Source organism: Orussus abietinus, unplaced genomic scaffold, assembly GCF_000612105.2.
Source record: "Orussus abietinus isolate OABI.00-Male unplaced genomic scaffold, Oabi_2.0 scaffold5, whole genome shotgun sequence".
NCBI classification, from domain to species: domain Eukaryota; kingdom Metazoa; phylum Arthropoda; class Insecta; order Hymenoptera; family Orussidae; genus Orussus; species Orussus abietinus.
The window spans coordinates 221,650-242,315 of record NW_019394929.1 but is presented as its reverse complement, the minus strand read 5'-3'; the positions used below and the strand labels follow the sequence as shown (position 1 = coordinate 242,315).

The 20,666-nt window shown below is 48.1% G+C and overlaps 1 protein-coding gene across 1 annotated transcript in view; it reads right to left on the bottom strand.

Annotated features, from left to right (window-relative positions):
- The window catches only part of LOC105701282 (DE-cadherin), a 93,683-nt gene extending 82,575 nt beyond the window's left edge, over positions 1-11,108 (bottom strand). The window contains exon 1 of the mRNA XM_012427905.1: positions 10,725-11,108. Coding sequence (XP_012283328.1) covers positions 10,725-10,824 — 100 coding nt within the window. The 5' untranslated portion in view covers positions 10,825-11,108. The remainder of the gene's footprint in view (positions 1-10,724) is intronic.
- Between the last annotated feature and the right edge of the window lie 9,558 nt (positions 11,109-20,666).

Sequence of the window (20,666 nt, the reverse complement as noted above, 5' to 3'; positions counted from 1 at the left end):
TGCGAGATATTACAGTCGGCGCCGTCTCGACGTGCCCGCGGAAATAAGGGAAGGGAGACCTCTCTGCCTCTCTCCCGAGGGTGCATCCATTGAACCGCGTACTCGTATCTTTATCGTCGGGACGTTATCCCGAAGGCCCGTTCGGAATTACTCGAACGGAACGCGCCTCTCGGCTTAAGGCTAACGCAACGATATCGCGTCGTAACGGTTCATCGCGGCACCGCGGAGACGCTTTTCCGCACGCGATCCCCTTACGTCACGACGCCGACGTCGTCGTCGTCTCAGCTTGCATAATGCACCCGCGACGGGGGGTGGCCGAGAGGGGATCGATCCCCAGCATCGCGTCGCGACTCACCTAGATGACCTCGCGACCCGATCCTCTTTGCCCTCCTGGAGACCGATACCGATATCTCCCCGACATCGCGTGATAACGCGACCAGGTCCTGGATAATCTGCACTTTATAATCTACATCACATAAAATTTCGACCTAGACCTATTAATGATTGTGATTCTGGGATTCCTTATAATTCTGGTTCTGAATTTTTTACGTTTTTTTTTTCTTTTTTTTTGCCTAGTGATCGATTATAGCGACTCACCTCCGCCCCTGGAGACTGATATCGCGTGATAACGAAAATGATTAAAAAAAAAAAAAGGAAAAATTACGTGGAAAACTTCGAACCGGGACATTTTCGTGTTTGGATGAGAGTGTATTTGATGAAGAATTAAACTCAGAGGGAATTCCTAAATTTCGATCACGAAATGGTCCAGGTGGAAATTTTACCTGGTGTAGATTAGAAGCGGCAGAAAATCCGGGATCTCGGTTCACGCCGGGCATTTTGCCGTGTATATTTTATTGCTCGGCGAAATACGGATACTGTGGCTGCCTCTCTCTCTCGTCGTCCATTGTCTACTCCAGGGTGAATTTTCGAAAAGGACAGATCTGGATTTAAGGTCACCGCGTTCCTAATCATTTATTTCGCAGGATGCAAAAGTGATATCGCCGCTGCTCCGCGAGACTCGTCGACGTGAAGAAAGACGACGGAAGCAGAGAGTCGACCACGATATGAAAAATGAAAAATACTCCCCTCCCCCCAAAATGCAAACTAATATATAAAGACCGCATAAGCGCGAATCGAGACTGCAAAGTTATAGGCGCGAGATCGTTCCGCGAGGAAGGATATCGCGAAAAGTCGATATTAGCTTTATTTACGGTGAAGTCCCGACAAAGCTCGCCGTGCTCGCAGACGGCGATAAATTTACCCCCGAGGCGTGGATGGGAGGTTTGCCAGCAAATCAAACGAAAAATTTCAGTCAAACGCCGAAAAACTGGCCCTCCTCCCTCCCGGCGATTTCGGCCCGTTAAACGAGACGCGAAAATTCGTTTCGTCGAAAGCAACTCGCGGAAATGATTGATAAGAACAAAGAGGAAAATCCAGAGACCACGTAAATAAATATATCGCTCGATCGTCGATTCAGTTCCTGAAATTCTCGAGAACCGAGTGAAGGAAACGAAGGCAGTCGCTCTCCCGACGTCGGGGATTAATCCTTAATCATTACCGGTTATTAATATCCCTCCTGGAAATATGTATATGCCGGGGTTGACATTTCAGGACCTCGCCGGGGCTAGGGGGGGGGGAGGGGAATAGCCCGTCAATTTTCGCGCTAAACTCGCCAAACTCGCCGTGAGGTTGCTCCGAAAATGACGGCACTCTATAATTCACCGGAAAATTTCAGGGTAGGGGGCAGAGATCGATCGCGGAGGGCTTTGGCGATCACCGGGGGAGGAAAATCAGGGAGGGGTGATATTTTTTTTCATTTTTTTTTTTCGCGCTCCCCCAAAACGCGACCTCAACATAATCCGGGGAAAATTCCGCAGGGGTTGAACCGAGTGAATCCGAAAAAATGTAGATACAAGCCGACCCTCCCCCTCCTGTTAAGATTTCAAAAGCCTCAATCCTCGACATTTCATAATCCACGGACCGCCGACACAAAAGGCTGCGAAAGACATTCTCCCTTCCTGGCGGGTTAAATGTTCCGGGTTTTCCCTCGATTTCCCATTTTCCTCGAATCTCGGCCGTCTTCGCCCCTTTTCTTCCCCTCATAATCCCGCGTCGCGGGACAAACGCGTCCGGAATCGCGGGGGCAATTAGATGAGCACTCCTCTCTCCCTCTCTCTCTCTCTCTGTCCAAGTATTTCCTGGATTCCGCGCGCGGAAAACGCTCCGAGGATCCGAAAGGATGGGATAATTAGCGCATATGCCGCGGCAAAACTCGCGCCTTGAAATTTAACGAGGTTCGCCATCGGCGACACGAAACCGACAATGCCGGATTTTCACCTGGCCCATACGAGTAACCTGCAATTAACGGCCTCATCTCGAAAAGCACCGTGTCCAATTTGACTAACCCCCCTCCTTTAATATTTTTTTTTTTCCTTTTCGCGAACTCGATAAACTATGGCGCAACTAATGATACCTACGCGTATAAAGAAACAAAACATCGGAAAATCGACAAAGTTTCTACTGCGTTAACAATAAAATATAATATCATCATATGGAAAGTAATGCGATACTTTGACCACAATATTTTTTTTTTTTTTTTCCCCGTTAACAAGCCCTGAAATTGAATTCCCTGAAACGCGTGTCGGCAGTCTCATCCGAACACGATTGTACAACATTCATAATTATGCCGTTGGCATACGTCAATCCGACGAGTCGGTTAAACAAAAAAGTAACAGAGGGCGAATATAAATTGTACGGAGTTAACCGATATTTTCAACAGCGAGTACGTATATGCCTGCATGTATTTTGGCCGTGCAGAAGGCACGATGAAAAACCTACCGAGCGATTATTCTGCGAGCGAAGGGAATTTTAATTAGGGCCGAGTTAATGGGAATTATCATCCACATATCGGTGTAATGCCAGGAGGTATCTCTGGGAAAGAAGGGGAAAAAAAATAAATAAATAATAAGTGGCTGAGCGAGGACGGCGAATCGGAGCGGCGCGTCTTCAAAGTCACCGCACTGTAAAGTCGAGCCGCATTACACGTCGCAGTATGAATCACGCCAGCTCCCTCCCGTTTTCTTGCCGGGGCTTTTTTTATTTCCCCCAAGTTGAGCTTACACATTCTCCGTCTTGACTTACTCCCCCGTAAAGCACGAGCCCCGGACCGGCGTACGCAAGCCAAATGGGCCAAAGTTAAACAGGACTAAAGCGGAGTAATAAAGATTCGATTACGCTCGATCGTGCGTACAGAGGAACGAATACCCGGAACAATGTCCCGAGATCGGCGTCGTAAATTAAAAAAAAAAAAAAAAAATCGTGCATCCAGGGTGTTCAAACGATCGCATTTTTATATACTTACTAATCGATCGAAATTTTTCGGAACGCCGTCTGTGAGTTATTTTTATTTATTTTCTATTTGTCTTTTTTTTTTATTTTTTACAGTAACGAGCATGACCAGGATTCTCACCGCTCTTTGTTTTCCACAGATGGGCGCACGATTCCCCTTCTTTTCCTATAGAAAGCTCGGAATAGCTGGAATATCGGGCCGAGCAAATCGAAGCCGTGCCAAATTGCGCGGTGATAAAGGCTCGATTGCACCTAGCGCACGATAACGAGTATTCCCCTAATTCCTCTTCCTCCGGGGCTCTCTTTTCCCTCTTTTTCCCCCCTCGCCACCCCTTTCATGGAACATCCCTTTACCGGATCCGCCGCGAATCCAAGTTAAATAAAGTTAAATAAACAGCGACCCGATAAAGAGCACTCGATTACGCTTAATCGGACGGTGAATATTAAAGCGATCGGCCGAGCCGGCCGCCGAAATTATTCGCTGTTTGTCCATCGATCGGTCGAGCCGATCGATCCGGGATTAATATTGAATGTCGGCGTCGCCCAGATTCGCGACTCGGAGAGCTATACGACTAAATTCTACAGGAGTGAAATTTCTTTCTCGATTCCGAAGTCAAAGAAAGTCCAAAATGACGCAGGACTCACGATCCACCTAGGAGAAGCTATTTAATTAAAATTGAACGGCAATTTTGATTCGCGCGATAAGGACTACCCATTGGTTCGACCAGAAGGAATAATTCAATTAATACCCAACGGCGGTCTTGATTAGCGCGATAGAGAGATTACACGCGGGGCCCGGTTGAATTCTATGGGGCCCAAATCCTTCTCGCGTTTCCGGTGTGACAGGGGGGCCCGGGGTGACGCAGGACTCGCGTCCAAGCCGGAGGGAATAAATTCAAACTGTCGCGCCCGGCGCAATACACAGAGGATATCTTTGTGTCCCGCGACGCCACAAAGATGGACTGTCCCGGGTTAGGTGAAAGCTCTGGGCCGTTATTTATCGTGGACACGTCGTCCGGCGAGACGAGAACCCTCGAAGAATTGAGAAACTCGAAGGAGAACGTGTCTCCATCCGGCTGAAATTCCCGAAATACGAGGAAGACCATCCACAGCCTCGCGATCAGCTGTTTCGCCACGACGACCAATTCGGCAAATCTCGGTCGATTTTGCCGATTCAGTTAATTCCACCAATCTCGCCACTTTCACGCGGTAAAAAAAAAATGACGTCAACGCAAAAGCAGTACTCCCCGATATAAAATATAATCCTAAGTAACCTCCTTTCCCGAGAGTACTCGATTCACACAGGAGTACCAGCAAAAGTTCGAGCGATCAGCTGACTCGTCGAGATACCAAAATTACGCCGCAATTTTGCGCCGTAAGAAAAATGAATTCCAAAAGGCAACGTCGCAACCGGTCGCCAATTTGAAGGCAAAAATCCCGCAAAGACAGTATTCTCCGATTTAAAAGGAAATCCTAAGGAGACTCCTTCCAGGGGTTTGTACGGGGAGTGCTCAATTAGGTGCTCGCCTTTGACGGGGTCCCGGCTGCTAATACGAGGCGAGCCAGGTGAATTCTTCGCAATCTCTTGAGAAAAACGAGAAGGGGAGGGGTGAGAGGGACGAGGAGGACACATAAGAAACGTCGAAGCCGTGCCGCTAACAACGGACGTGGTGCTCGTTACTCCGCTAATTTGGGAAGGCTTGGGGGGAGGATATTTCCGAGAGCGGTTTTTTCTAATTGAAAAGAATATTTTTTAAAGGGGTCCCCCTCCCGGTGCATCGTCTTCTCAAAGGGAATCCCTTCCTTTGAGGAGCTTCCAGTCGGCATTATTTCGTCAACCCGGCTACAAATACCTAGAAAAGGAGGGCACGCGTAAGAAATCTCGCCGAGCAGTGACGGACAACGACCGATGACGTCACTCGAGTCATTCTCAGAGTCGAAATATTGGGAATGCCGGACGTCCTCTCGGTCACCTCCTGGAACGGTCTTTGTCATTTCCCCGTGAAATTCCGACGACATTAATCCTCCCGGGAGTGAAAGTCCCCCTTCGAAACGATTCCAGAGAAATTACGTGTATTAAATATAAATATACATATATCCCAATATCTCAACTGAAGAACAACGAATAATTCGTGGTACCCGATAATTCTCTTCAATTTTAAACTTTCACTTCCAACTCGCGTGACGGCTACGCCGATTTCCTTTTTTTTCTCCCTACTTTTTGGTCTATTTAATGGCGCCCGGACTATCGGGCCTTTGCGATTTTCGAGGGTAACGAGAGCGACGGGGTGCGCGTGCGTGCGCTTTACATGCAAATTTCGAATCAACCGCCCCCCCGTCGAGGAAACGCGGTCGCCGATAGCCGTGTGTCGATAATAAATCCGGGGACGAGCCGGGAAGGGTATTAAAACGGGATTAGCGCGGGGCGAAAGGAGGGCGCTCGCTCGGGAGACTAAAAACTTTACCCCGGGCACACGTAACCGGCCGTCAAATTCGATGAGCGTGTATGCAAACCTTGGGGGGGGGGGGGACGAAAAAACGAAAACAAAAAGAAATGTAAAAAAAGGAACAAACCACGATGAAAATTCGAACGATGGAAATTGATTTTAAAACGGCTTTCCGCTAGCCAGGCGTCGAATTTGCTGGCCGGTTACCGGTGCCCCCTTATTTTTTGGCAGCTTCCGCTCGACACCTAGACTTAAAAAAAAAAAAGCAAAAAACCTTCATCGAGCCAAAGAAATATTCCTTGGAATAGTACCGAATTAAATTATTTTGTAAATGCTATAAAATCCGATTTACTTATATGTGGGAGAAATGTGGGTGGGAGAACGGTACCGCACGTGCGGCCCTGCGGCCGTTCCGCGTCCCAGCCGGAGTCCGAGCCCAACGGGGTCGTTAAAGCTAACCTCAAAAAAAAATTAGGCCTAACCAGAAGAATTCCATATTTTCTCGTGGAGGGTGGGCCTGAACATATTTTTTTTTTCTTTTTTTTTTCAAAGGCCATAAACATGGGCCGTTATTTCGTAATCACGGACACGGTGGGGGGCGCCAGTTTTGATAATTTCCAACGGCGATGCCGAGTTCCTTTGTCTCTGGGCCCTCCGGAATCGCGTTATCCTCCCTCTCGCCATTTGTTTTCCCCGTTGAGCGTGTCCTTCCTCACAAATCAAATCTCGCGTCGCACACACCGCGACCCGACATGTCGGGGGGAGGGGGCAAAATCGAATCCCCATCTCCGCGGGCGGGGCACGTGCCGCCTGTATTAATCCAAATCGATCTCAATCTCTCCGCCGGCCCGAAAATCGAGGGCGAAATTGAAATCACCCCTACGCCACCTCCTTACACGTACGATAGGAATAATAATCACCTCGAGAGAAAATTCGCACTTTCCGGGCTATCCTTTGAGGAGTCCCACGGTCGGATCACGTATGGCCGATTTTCCGGGCAATTTGGACGGCGTCCCACATTTCCCACCTCCTTGGATCTATCCGTGTACCTTCCCCGGGATAAAAATAACCCCGGACAAAAGTTCCGATTTTATGAACATCCCTCAATTGATACGTTTGGGGGATTTTTACTGGAAATTCGTAATTCCTCCTATTTGTTAATCCACCTCTTCTCGTCTACCACCGCATCTTCCGTGAATAATGACCTTACGATGATACGTGGCTAATGATCTCCGTTAAAAAAAAAAAAAACGAAAAAAAAATCCCGGTGTTCTAAACAGAAGCCCCGGGGTCGCGGAGTGTCTATGTGCCGGTGATTTTCCGGGCAATCTGGGAGCTCCTCTCCTTTTTCCTCCTCTACGGGAAATTATCCCCGAGGTACTGCTAGTCCGGAACCTCGGATCGTGATCGGTCGCGATCCTCGCCCCGGGAAAAGGTAAGCCGCGAGTTTCCGGGACAAAAGGCGTCGTTTTCCGCTCGTTAGGGACGCGCCGTAACGCATCGGGATCGCGGCGGCGCATTCTGGCCCCCCCCCGTGGAAAGACCGCGTATCCGTGAAAATCGCCTGCATCGCGAGTTTACAATTACGCCGCATCCTCTCCTCCACCCACCCACCCACCCCCCCTTCGGTAAGCGGAGAGCAAGGGATGGCCGGGACGACGCCATGTTGCGGAGGCTCGTAAAGTTGAGCTCTACGAGGCTCCCCGAGGAAAAGTAAGAGCGACCCTAAGCCGGGTCTCAAAGAAACGAGGCGACGCGATGCCTCTTTAACGGGCGAGTCTCGACTACGGAACCCGAGTTATCCCCTAGTCGAGTGCGCCCCCTCTGGTGTCCCGGTACCCCTTTTCGATGCGCCCCCCCGTAAAGAGCAATTACGCCGGCATGAAATTTAATCAAACTTCTGCCCCGGGGGTTTTCAACTGTTCCCTACTATTTTTCCCCGATTTCCTCCGACTTCTTAAGAAATGTATCACCCCAGAGCCGTTGAATTCATATACCAAACTGAAACGTTAAACAGTTCCCAAGAGCTGACTCGGTGTCGAAAAAAAAACAAAAAAACAAAAAGGGGCCCCGTATCCCGGAGTTCCACAATTCACGAAACCTCCGCGCCTGCGCGAGAGGAGCGATCCCCTTCCACCTCGACTCGGGCCCTTCCAAGATGTCCGCCGGGCCCGACCCCGGAGACCTAACCTCGCTTCTCGGCGAACCACGGGCCCTCTCCCTCCCCACCTGGCGCGACCTCCGGGTTAAGCGACCTCGGCCGCGGTCAACAATAGGGATAGGTGACCGCTGGAGAGAAAAATTCAGAAAAATCGTGAAAAAAATATTTAAAAAAAACAGGAAAAAATATACCAGCCCTCGACCCGATTTTTCCCGTGTTTCCTGACGCGTTCAATTAACGCGGTGAAAACCGCCATGAAAGGTCTCTCCCAAACGCGACGCCCGATTAACGATTAATTCCCGGCGTCCGCGCGGCTGGTCGCGTAGTTTGTTTAAAAAAAAAAAAAAAAGAAGGATTAAAAAGGGACCGTATAGAGGCCGCTAATCGCTTCGAAATTATTCACGGATTACGGACAATACGAGGGTTAGGGCCCCGTCGCTTCGACCAGCACCTCTCTTAGCTCTAGGAGATCGTTAAACCCGGCCGACCTGAGATATCCGCATCGACGTGTTTAAAGTCACGCCGAGTCAAAAACCGGGCGTGTTTACGGGCGTCCACGTAAACGCAATTGTCGCGGCAGGCGGGCTTTACGTAAATCCCTGAAATAGGAATCGCGAGATCCCGGCTGAACGTGTCCTAAGACCGCTCAAGGACGGTTTTACAATTCACCCTCTCTTCGATTCCCACGGCAAGTCCGTAAACTTGGCTAACCGTCCTTGTAACCGCCGCGTCCGCCATGACGGTCCCCGGCCCCCCTTCTGTCCCACGCCGCCATTAATTCAAATCCACCAGACCAAAGGCGTAACGCGACCGATGCACCTTCGCAAAACCCTTCTTTTCGGATATTTCCCCGTAAAGTCGTGAAAAACAGTGAAACCCCTAGGCTCAGATTATCGAGTAGGCTATCCCTTCGCCATTTTTCTTTCTGCACTGGAAGAAAAGATTAGTTGACTGAAACAAATATATATTGCTAGCATATATTTTTAAACATATATATATATATATATATGTGTGTGTGTGTGTGTGTGTGTGTATCGTTACCTGAATCATATATACAATTGCAAGGGACAATGGTTTCGTCGCGAAGAAAAATTACATCGTTAATTTATACGAATTTTTCTTTACTCCTCCTGACATCCCTTTGGCCGTATTTGATCGCGGGATTTTCTCGCAGCAGTGCACATTTCTCTGAGTCAACCAACTTTACTCTTCTCAGTGCATAATTATCCCTGCCTCGCTCGTGACGTCACTCTGAGCTTCGCCTTCAAAAAACCGAAACTTTAAATAATCCAATACCGAACTCCACTATACACACTTACCGTATACTCTCAGAAGATGGATCTCCTTCCCTCGAAAATATTGGCTCGGATAATTTTTTTTTAGAAACTGAGGAAACTGCATATATATAGTACATGTCTGAAGTATGCCTCACGGTTGGCGCTTTCTTCGAACTATGAGTCACCCTAATCGCGAGCTCTTTTTTCATCTTCGATTGCGCAGAACCTCTTTCCGTTTCACGTCACGGGCTCTCCGTCATCTTGGAGATCATTAAATTATTAAAGAATAACTCCTTAAACCATTAAATTATAATATTCACACATGTGGACATCATCGAGAACATTCGATATTTTTGCCAGGGAAGAATTGTTAGATCATAATTTTTGCGAAAGCAAACGCACCTGACGGCTAGCGTAGGAGAGAAACAAAAAAAAATAGGAAAAAAGAAGCGGAGAGCAGACAATGCCTTTCTCCGGTGCGCGTAAGGCCCCGTTGGGTACGCCTGCATAAGATTATAGTACGCTCGGCGTACTCGGCGCACCGTGCGCTCCCACGTTTCTTAAGAAAAATGGAAACGGAATTTTTCTTTCCAGCCCACGCAAGAAATTCTAATTCCTTTTTTTTTTCCTTTTCCGGTAACCGATACCGAACGTGCCCAAAAATCGAGCTAACCGGAAATCGAGCGCGCAAGGGCCCGCGTAATTTATCACGTATTTCCCTTCGCAAGCGCCGGTTACGATTCGAAAACGCGAGATGAGTCAGAGGGTGGTCAGCCGTCGAGATTTCCGAGGCTCAACGGCCGCCATGTTTTTCCGCCTAATCGGGCCGCCAGGTAAGGCCCGCGCACAAAGAGCTCCACGGCCACGCATAGGCATATCCCGGCATACCTGAGCTCTGAATAAACACCGAAACGTCCAAAATATACCTCGACTTCGAACAAAGGGAGCGAAAATGTGGCCACCTTTTTTGTCCCTCGGAGCGGTCCGAGTGCGCGGAGTAAAATGCAACCCGCGTGTTCGCGCAAACGAGGGGGCCACCAATCGTCCCAGCCCGCTCTCATCGGGGAGAACTTTGCAAAATTTAATCAAACTTGATATTCCGGGTCGAGCCGACCCCGCGTCCAGCCAGCCGGCACGCGGGGACAAGAAAGAGGAGTCGGTCCTTTCCCGTTCGCAATTTCGAGGGGCGATAAATCGGAGTCCAGAGCATCTAGGTCTACGGGACTCCGAGTGTCGGTAATCTCCACCATGGCGGGGGGGAATATCCACTCGAATCTCGAAAACGAGGCTCGTAGGCAAGCCAGGGACCGTCGAAAATTCCCAGACAGGCGATTTCCCGGCGGCCGATGCGCCGCCATCTTTGATTTCGAGGGCTACTCGCCGAGGCAGGTAAGGCCCCCGCGCATGCGCCGAGCCTCGCTCGACAGCCCCGGCGGCCGATGCGGGTCTCTCCCACGCGCATCTACCTGCGCGCAGCTACGGTCGCCTTACCGAGAGTTGCGGCGAGCAGGAGCAAGGTTACGACGAGGTGAAGCTGCCTCGCCCCGGCGGGTCCTTGCCGGGGCCCGGTCGCGCCTGCCACGGGACGCATCCTCTTCCAGGGTGGCCTTTAATGCCCACTTTCCCCGATACACTTTCGAAACAACTTCCCTAACCTAGGTTGCACCACTGCGAGGCGCGCGAACCGTTACTGGCCGGCGCCGAGCAACATCCCTGGGATCGCCTCGCGTGCTGACTTGCCTCGTCTCGATCGACTTCTCGCCACGCACTCATCCACGATCGATCGGCCGTGACGCGAAATCGGGATCGACCGCCGCCGACCTGTCGCCGTGCTCCCAGCTCTGCCGCCAACGCGCGCGCGGACCATCCACTTACTTCTGCTGGACGCGCTTACCCGACTGAACTCGCGGGACGCCGTGCGTTCGCTTCGCCCTGCCTACTTGCCTGCCGTGGCGCCCCCTCTCTCTCGCACGCCCCGCCGCCGCCGCGCGCCCTCTCGCTCGCTCCCACTCGCGCCGTCACGGTGTACAAACAGTCGCTCCCCACCGCTCGGCCGAACTACTTGTTGATCGCCCAGGGACGAACGAGCGACCCGGCGCCACGCGCTTACCCTCCAGCGCCGCCCTTCGAGTGGATTACGTAAATATTTTCACTTTTCACTCACCATGCCCGATAGATATTCTCAAACGTTCCCGAGATACTCCGCCAACTACCTAACGTAACAAATAACCGCGAAGATATTTCTCGCAGGCGCGGGAATATTTATGGGCGAGCAAGAAATATTTGGGGGAGCATAATTATAAGTAAATTCGGTGAAATTCGATTTTTTATCGAAAAATATGAGGGTAGTTGCCAGTGCGATTTAATCACCTCTTAACCTGCAGACGCAGAAATATTTATCAGGCAATAAGAAATAAAATTAGAAGAAAAAAAAATACACGGGGCACGAATCCAATGATCGGCACTCATTTGAAAAATGTCATTTAAATATTTTCGGTAAATCTAGGTAATTTGGAAATAAAATCAACGGAGAGATTTTCTTTTTAATGTGGGGTATTTCTCTGTGAATACGATACTGGCCTTCAAATGTGTTTCAATAAGTCTCTTCGGGGGAGTGGAACATACCGCGAGTTTTGTTGGCATTGGCAGAACGTATCGGGAAGGGTTGGTCGGCCAAATTCGCCGGGACGATCCTGGGATTTAAAGGGATCCAAGGATTGCCCGAATAATCCCGAGGGCGTGAGAGGGCAAGAATTGTCATAAATCATCCAAGTTCTCAACACAACCACGGAATCGACCGTATACACCGCCTGGTGTATTAATAGTACACGTCCGAATATAATGTAGGAATACTTCTTGCACGCACATTCGAGAGACGGGCTTTAAAAGAGTCTAGAGGAGTTTAACAGCGATTGTATTGTCGTAAACGCGTAATAAACTTGTAAACCTATTTAACAGGGCAGACACGTAGAGACTGGCATTCGGGCTGGAATTTTTATTTCGTCGGTCCGGTCGAGCTCGGTTTAATTGAGCTCGGTGCTCTTATAAATCAGAGCTATTAATGTCGAAGGGACGGCACGTCGTAAGGCTCGTTTCACATGACAGCGAGGCACATGCCCACGAAAGAAATGATTAATTAATCTCGATTTAAGGACCTCGACGCATGTCTCGTGTCTTGGCCAGATTTGACGTCTCGATGTGTCGCGGCTCGAATTATTCATTCTTGGAATTAACGACGCCTTTTAGGATATTTGTTATTCATGCACTAGCGGCCCATTTCGGCGATCAATGGCATGTCCAAATTCGACAAAGAGGAAAATCCCACCTTGTTCCCTGCCAAGATCCAAATCGGATTACACTTGCTTGTGAACGGAGTGATTACCAATCAGGAGGATTTGACTCGAACCCGATGTTCTCCGCGCACAGTGATTGGTAATGATCAATGCGTTCGTCCCTGCAATTTGCATATTCCCACTTGTCGCGCCGACCTCGGAACCGCCGAAATTTATGGTATAATGCAGATCCTGACCGCTCGGTTATCCTCAGAATAGTGAAACCTGCTTTCGGGATTGCTCGAAAATCTGCAGAGAAAAAATAGGAAAATTCATACTGCGGTTAGTTACCGTTAATTGTTTCTAAGAATTTTTTACCTGCAGGTTGTTTAATGGAAGTGCCAGAGTAATACGAGTTCTTTCGCCTCTCTGGTTGTCTGATCGCTGTAACAGCCGACATCCGTTCTCTTCTTGCGGAAATCGTCTCGTGGAACCGCCACGTCATTTGCGACACTTTCAGCGACCGTCTTTTTATGAATCATGTCGCATCGATTCGACCCTCTCGCATATATGGGAGTATGGTTCGCAGTCGCAACTGGCCAACTTCCAAGCAATTTAACAAATTGCGCGGATCTCTATTTATTAATACGTTTCCGGATCTGGGAGATAAATTTCCGGACGATTCTCTCTCTCTCTCGTGGGAGTACGCAAAAATCGGACGGCGAGTGCCATAAATTTCTGGCCGGTTTTTTATGCCCTTTTTTCTTTTTTAAGGACGACCCTAATATGCTTGTTTTTCTTCCTCGCTCGCTCCTCGTCGCCATGTCGCGGAGGAATAATTCCCCCGGATTATTCCTCGTTTTTCCCCTTTTTTTTTCCACGTTTTGCCGGGTCTCCAGCCATGTTCTACGTTCGTGTCCGAGTTACGGCGTTGAAGTATAATTGACCGCTCCGTAATTAATTTCTATACCGCGAAACGCCGACACTGCCGGAGCCGCGTGTAATTGCATCTCGCGTGAAAATAATGTTTCCGAAACGAATCGGCGAACCCGATATGCCGGGACGTCGAACTCTGTTAACTTCTTCGGTGAAGTTCACCCCTTGGTAAGCGAAACTCGATATCGCCGACAAGCGAGATAACAATGTCGGTACACGGTGTAATTAGAAGTTGGCAGAAGTGGGGAAAAATTATATCTCTTGGGGGAAAAATAGAAAATATAGAAGAGGTGTCGTATGTCATTTTGGATTATGGTAGTCAAACGTGCTCTTGTATCCCAAAGCTTATCAGAGCTCGTCGCGATGCATCCCGAGGGAATCATAATTTTCATTTCTGAATTTTACTTCTGGTATTTCGAAAACGTTGCATTCAGATTCTCGCCTTCGCCTGGGTCATTGGATATCGGAGTTCCGTCGTTATCTGAGTAGGCCGACACTTTAAGAAATACGGTGATCGCTCGCTGAGCTTGGCGCCTCCGATGTTTGTGACGGACACATCTCCCTCCTCGTATCGCGCAACTTTCCAGGCGAGCACAAAGACGCGTCTTACGTATACAACGTGTCCAATCGAACTCCGAACCATTCAATTATCGCGGCTTTCTGGGTGCATTTTTCCGGCAGCTCGGACGCCAGGCAGGCGCCTGCACCGAAACTTCGAAGAGGAGGATTTACTCCGTTTTCCGAAGTACATAAGAAAGAACGAATCCGACCGAGCGAGGGGAAACATCGCGTCGAGGAGAAGAAAACGTTGTACGAGACAATATCGAGATCCCGACCAAGACGAAGACCCAAAATGAAGAACCGCGATGCCCAACGATCCCTTGTACCGAGAAACACCAACGAAAAATCCCCCCCAAGATTTAATTCCAATTTTTTCATGCGCTCAGATCGCGTTACACGGATTTGGAAATATCAAGCAAAAAGAGGGAAAAATAAAATCAATCGAGTTCGCAGCCCCGTGCGAAATCCCGTAGCCGCCGTAGCGGCGCGATGAAAATACCGTAGGCATAAATAGGAACGATATACAGGCTGGCATAAATATTCAGAAAAATCCTTGCGAACCGTCCGAACCGATCATACGTTTCGGCGAAGCGGGTAAAAATAACGTGTCATCGAGCCTCGTAAAACATCCGCGGGGTCGCCGCGGGAGCACGCGGCAAGTTTCTAGGTGAATTTCGTGGGACGTAATGTCCCGTAAAACGAGCTGGACGAATTTCAGTTCTAATGCACTTCGCTGGGTTTTCGACCGAAAATTACGGGCGGAAGCGGCCGGACCTATTTTGATTTGCATATGGGACCGCAATGTACCGCCGCGCAGCAGCTGCGCTATTTGCCGCCGCATTCACGGCTGCGTGTGGAGTATCAAATGTATTCGCCTGGGATTGCTCTCGAGCCGTGCTCTCGTGATATGTGCCCTGCTTGTGTCCCAAAATCAGTTATACCGGGTCGCAGTGAAGTAACGAGCGTAATTGCCGGCCAGGGACAAAAATCGAGGACGCCCCCGATTTTCCTGGACTTTCTGCACATTCGATAACGCTCCCTCTTCTGGGATACGAATCTCCCCGCTACTTGGGGGTCGTCTCGGATTTCCGCCACTTTGAAAACTACACACCCCCTCGAAAACGGTAATTCTCTCTAGAGCGTCTCACCGAAGTTTGCATAATTGTTCGCACCAACGCCGGAGCGCTATTTCCTCACTATCGTCCTGGTCCCGTCGTGTCACTCCTTTAAATGGATTTATGGGGAAATCATGGCATATGGGATCGTCTTGAGTGGTCCATCGGTGGTCTGAAATGAGTCATTGATTAGCCTCGGCGTAATTCAAGGGTTACTTTGGAGTCACTTAGGGCAACCTCGTAAAGGATAGACCGTCTCACATTTCCGGCGTTTTGAGAACTACCCGCCGCCCTGAAAAGTTGTAATCCTCTCCCGAGCATCTTAACAAAGTTTGCGTAATTATTCGCACCTTAAATCGAAATTTGCGCTAATCACTTTCGTGGCGGTTTCATCGGGTTGCTGCATTCTCCGGATTTGTGGGAAAGTCATGGCATATGGGATCGGCTTAAGTACTCCATCGATAATCCTGAAATGCATAAACCATCGATTGTCGTAATTCAGGCGTTACTTTGGAGTCTCGCAATCGTCGGCGCACCTAGGGGACTAAAATCGAGGGGCTTGGTCTCGTTAAATTCGAGACGAGCCAGAAAAAAAGAGTCCATCAATGTCGCCGCGGTAATGGCGGCCGACTCGCGTACAGAAACTTTCCGCCGTGGATTATGATTTATGAATCGAGCAGCGCCGGTAATATCTGCTTGTCCGGCATGTCAAACAAATTCCCCTCGGGGGTTTCCATTTATTATTCCGTGTTTCGCTTCCACAGGGGCCAGGCTCGTGTACAGACAATACCTAGAGACAGAGGAGAGTCGGAGGAGACTGCTCTCGTTTGGGGAGCCAACCCCCGGTTCGATTCTCCCTCCGTAATAGTGCGCTTATGGTTTCGGGGAAACGATGACTCCGCCACGTAATAAATTTCCCCGCTTCCGGTGTATTTGTCGGAGGTTTTCCGGAGGCTGTGACCCGGCCGAATGTGCCGCGTGAACTCCGGCATTAAATCTTGGCCCGCTCGATCGGGAAGAAACGGCCCAATAAAGATCGCGACGAGAATTCCCTGGCGACTCCGCCAGGTCGGGAGAAATTCTTTCAAGGACAATTACCCGATTGCCGCGTTTTCCTCCGCTCTTTAAATCCCAATCGATTTGCCCTAAAAAGAATATTAAAAGTGGACGTTCTCCTTCCCCCTCAAATTCCACCATCGACCTATTCCGATCGTCAGGACGACTCTGTGCCATCAAAGAGCCGACTCCATTTTTTCCCTCGGGCGGGGTTTTACTCCTTTTAAAGTACCAGCTGGAATTCTACGAAATGCCTTTCCTGACCGATTTTAGGACGATGAAAGCATTATTAATTCGGAAGCGTTTGGACGCGAAGTCGGCGGTCGGGCGAAAGAAATTGGATTGGACGTCCGCTTCTTGAACAGGAAGAAAGAACGGGATACATTTGTCCTCGTTTCCCTGAGAATATTCCGCGCCCGGGAAACTCATTTCTCGTTTGGCACTAGAGCGACGTTTAGTTAGAGTTATCTCGAATAGAATAAATTGCACTTAGCGGTCGAAGCTTGAAATTAATGTGTCCATTTGAAAGAAGACGTCCCATGCCAGTTGGGCATTTTTCTCAGATGTGGAGCTGTTGCATCTTCCGGATGCATCTTCATCCCCCTGGATGGAAACTGGAAATACAAACGAGCGATTATTCTCATATGTACAAAAAAATACGGAAATTGTCATTAATATCTATTTTACTTTCTTTGATTAATTTTCGGTGCCTTGTTTATGATCCCTCCTGGCGTTCGCCTTGCTTGATCGAATAAAGGGAGGAAATCATACCGAGGACCATTAAGGAAAAACCTTTTCCTGGTTCTGACACCGGAAACACTCTGTAGAGTGATTCGACGTGGCAATATACCGTTAATGTTATCGCGGCTAGATTAATCGGTTTAGCGCAAATATTGTACGCGTTACACGCACGCGAGAGCCGTTGCGTCCCAATATGGCCTCCACCCTCGAATCGCTCGAGGGAACGCCAAAATGGAAACCATGTTACATTCGATTTCTCGTGGGGCCGGAGCAGAGCATTATATTATACATTAATACCTCACATTCGTAAAGTTCGACGCTAACGTCTTCCGGCGGTGCCTTAAAAGTCTATAAAAAAACCTCGCGATCTAAGAGTAATTCACGATTCGTTTGTTTTATTATTAACGAGCGACGACACGCGAGTCTTGCACGGACTTTATGAATGAATTTCCCCACGCGAGATCTTGCGATTATTTACGTGGACGGAAATATTCACTCCTCGATGGTCCACTCTGGAAAAGTTGGATTTAATCGGGCGATGATTACCTGAAAAAAAAAAGAAAAAAAAATTGAAAGGAATACCGTACGGTTGAGTTTACAGGAAAGACGATGGGCATGGCAATTTCAATTGTGCGTACCTTGTAGAGGCTAAAAATGATACGTACTTTGTATTGCGACATGTAAAATGTAAGAATGTAAAATTGATTACCTGATGATTACCCGAAAAAAAAAATTGAAAGGAATACTGTACGGTTGAATTTACAGGAGAGGTGATGGGCATGGCAATTTCGCTTGTGCGTACCTTGTAGAGACTAAAAATGATACGTACTTTGTATCGCGATATGTAAAATGTAAGAATGTAAAATTGCGAACCGGGAACAGCTGCAGCTCTCGCACGTGTCAAGTTTCATCTCACGGACGTCTCGCCAAAATCAAGGTAGCTCGACGGTTTTATAAAATATTCAGGCGATATTCCAGGATATATTTACGAGCGACTAGCGCATTTCACGCACGTGCGTGCGTGACCGGCACGCGTGATGTATGCTTAAGGAATTTCGTAGAATATCAGGTGCTGCCCGGTTTTCCGAGCTGGCAATGCTACATGGTAATAATATAATTATAATATTTCGTTTAACCGTAAGAAAAGAGGCGTCGGAATTATTATCAATCGCGTTTAAGTAGTGCCCGGTAAATTAATTAGCCGGATGAAAGCGTGGCCGGGCATCGAGTGGCCAATTTGAATTTTGATCGACATCGAATACGGGCGTAATTTTAAATGGAACCATGAATATTGGGCCGGCTTATTGAAATTTACTGCTCTGAAAATTATTTGCACACGAGGTTATGGCACTGTTTACCCCATGACACGTTCGCGCAAATGCTTCGCGTAATTTTAACGGGGAACATTTAGGCGGGAATAAAAATCAATAGCGGTTCATTAGTTGTAATTACCCCGTTGTTAAAAATGGCGTTAGAGCGTGACTAAGGAACATTTAGGGCTCTATTGGGAATCCTACATACGCAGATACAGACAAACCTTCGAGCTTCACTTTAACTTACAGTGGCGGAACTGAATCATCGATTGTTCCGTAATTAGTTTAACCCCTATTGAGTGTTGCACGGAACATCTACATGCAACTACGGCAAGATACACCTCGCGAGTCTAGCATGCATTACGAATTGCGAATAACCCGACATTTACAACCGCAGGGACCTCTCCAGTGATTCCTCGAACATTATCACATTACTCGAGATAGGTACCAACCTAAGGCACGATACCTTATCTGTTAAAAATATTCGTACAACACGTACACTTTTGGTACATAAGGTCCTAATAAAATAAAAAATTTCACGTCTCAAAAGTGAATCGTCATAAATTTATGATAAACTTCAAAATAAATTTGCAACCTCGTATCATCTACTAGAAGTCTGAAATTTTATTAGAGAAATGAGTACACTTATGTATTGAATTTATAACGTATATTGGGAATGTTATAAAATTAATATGCCACGTCTGGATAAAACTTCCAAGAAAGGTTTTATACAATTTTAATGTTATTTATTTTTTTTCTTTTAATAGGGTACGATTGGAATTTCGACAGATTTTAAGAGAAATCATTTTCAGGACGTTTCTCACGGCAGACGTCGTTTCCAAAAGTCTCGGCTCGTTAACGATAAATCAGATGTGAGTTTCGACTTTGTCGCAGGGACGATATCAAATTGAAATCTCTCTCTCTCTCTCTCCGTGCACCATCGGCGATGGTTTATCGCGGCCTCGGGTGTTGTACAATCGGCGTGGCTCTAGGCTCACGAGATTCGCGAATTTGCATCGGCGATCGAACGAATCGCGGGATATCGGGGTGTCCCATGCAACCAGCGTGTTTTCTTTTCATCTTTCCCCGACATAGTGTGCTCGCATACACGGAAACCGCTCGCGTCGTTTATCGCTGCGGTAGTTTCGACTCGATCCAATAATAAGCCGGGATAATTTGTGTGTTTAAGGTTTGACAGCCACGCGATTACGTGCCGTTGCGAGTGCTGCGTTCTCGACGTCGTTCGTTACACGAGGATTTCAGACTCCAGTAAATAATCCGTAGACGGTAAAAAGCTCGTTGAAAGCTCCCTTGCACGAGCGTTTCCTCCGCTATTTCCTGCGAGGTTTAAAATTAACTAATTAAAACACCTCCGCATTTAAAGACAGCGAATGAACGGGAATAAGCCACTCACCGCGGTAGTAGAAAGGACGTACTCCTTCATTGATATCGTGACAAGCTCTTCCAAGATGCTTATCAATGAGCGATGCCTCCACGTTGATAATATCCAGAGATAAAAGTCTGGCACCCATAGTATCTGTATTTGGACACGACGGTTCGTTTAAACGGGGAAACTACACACGGAATGCGTCATTCATAAGTAATGTAACCAAATGGGAAGCCTCGTTGAGCCTGTGATTTAATTACTTTTTACGTATAGGTACCTCGATGGGTGATCAAGGACTACGAAGTCTCCGGCAGGTCTGATTTTCCACGGAATTCAGAGAAGCTAGATTTCTAGAGCTCTTCAAACGAGATTACGAATATTTTCTTAGGCCCCTTGATAACGCCGGGGCAAAGTGACGAACCGGAAATATCGAATAAGGGGTGACGAGGTCGCGCGCGAACGAACGGTTCTCCCAAATCGTTCGACAGGACGAACGGTTTCCGCTGCACTTTATATTACATTAGATTAATATTCACGGATTATGAATATAATAATTTATCGCCCGGTAACGCATTTATCGTAATTTAACCGAGGGCTTCGGATATCGTTCGATGTATCGTCAAATGGGCCAGGACCGCCGAAACGGGAACCGCGGAAACGGTGATCGATTCATTCACTTCCCCACTCGTCGTTACTCCGCTCCCATTCATGGCCCGTTCCAAAATAATCGTCTCCGATCGGGCGCCTATTTAAATAACAACAGCTTGTGCGAGGACTCGAACTTCCGCGGCATAATTCACGGAAACGAGGCGTCGATTTGCTAGGAAATCATTTCGGCGTGTTCATCGACTTATTCCGGGGGCCGAGCAATTAAAAGCGATTAATGACTCCTAAACGTGGAAACAAAAGCTATCGACGCGTTCCTTGCAGCGTTCAATTCCCCTCGTCGCAGCTTCCGGAGGTTAGAACGTCTAGATCTGTAAACTAAAGGAAATACATCTCGTTAAAAGAGAGATCTTCGAAAAAGTAACGCCAAGCTGAGAAATTGGAGC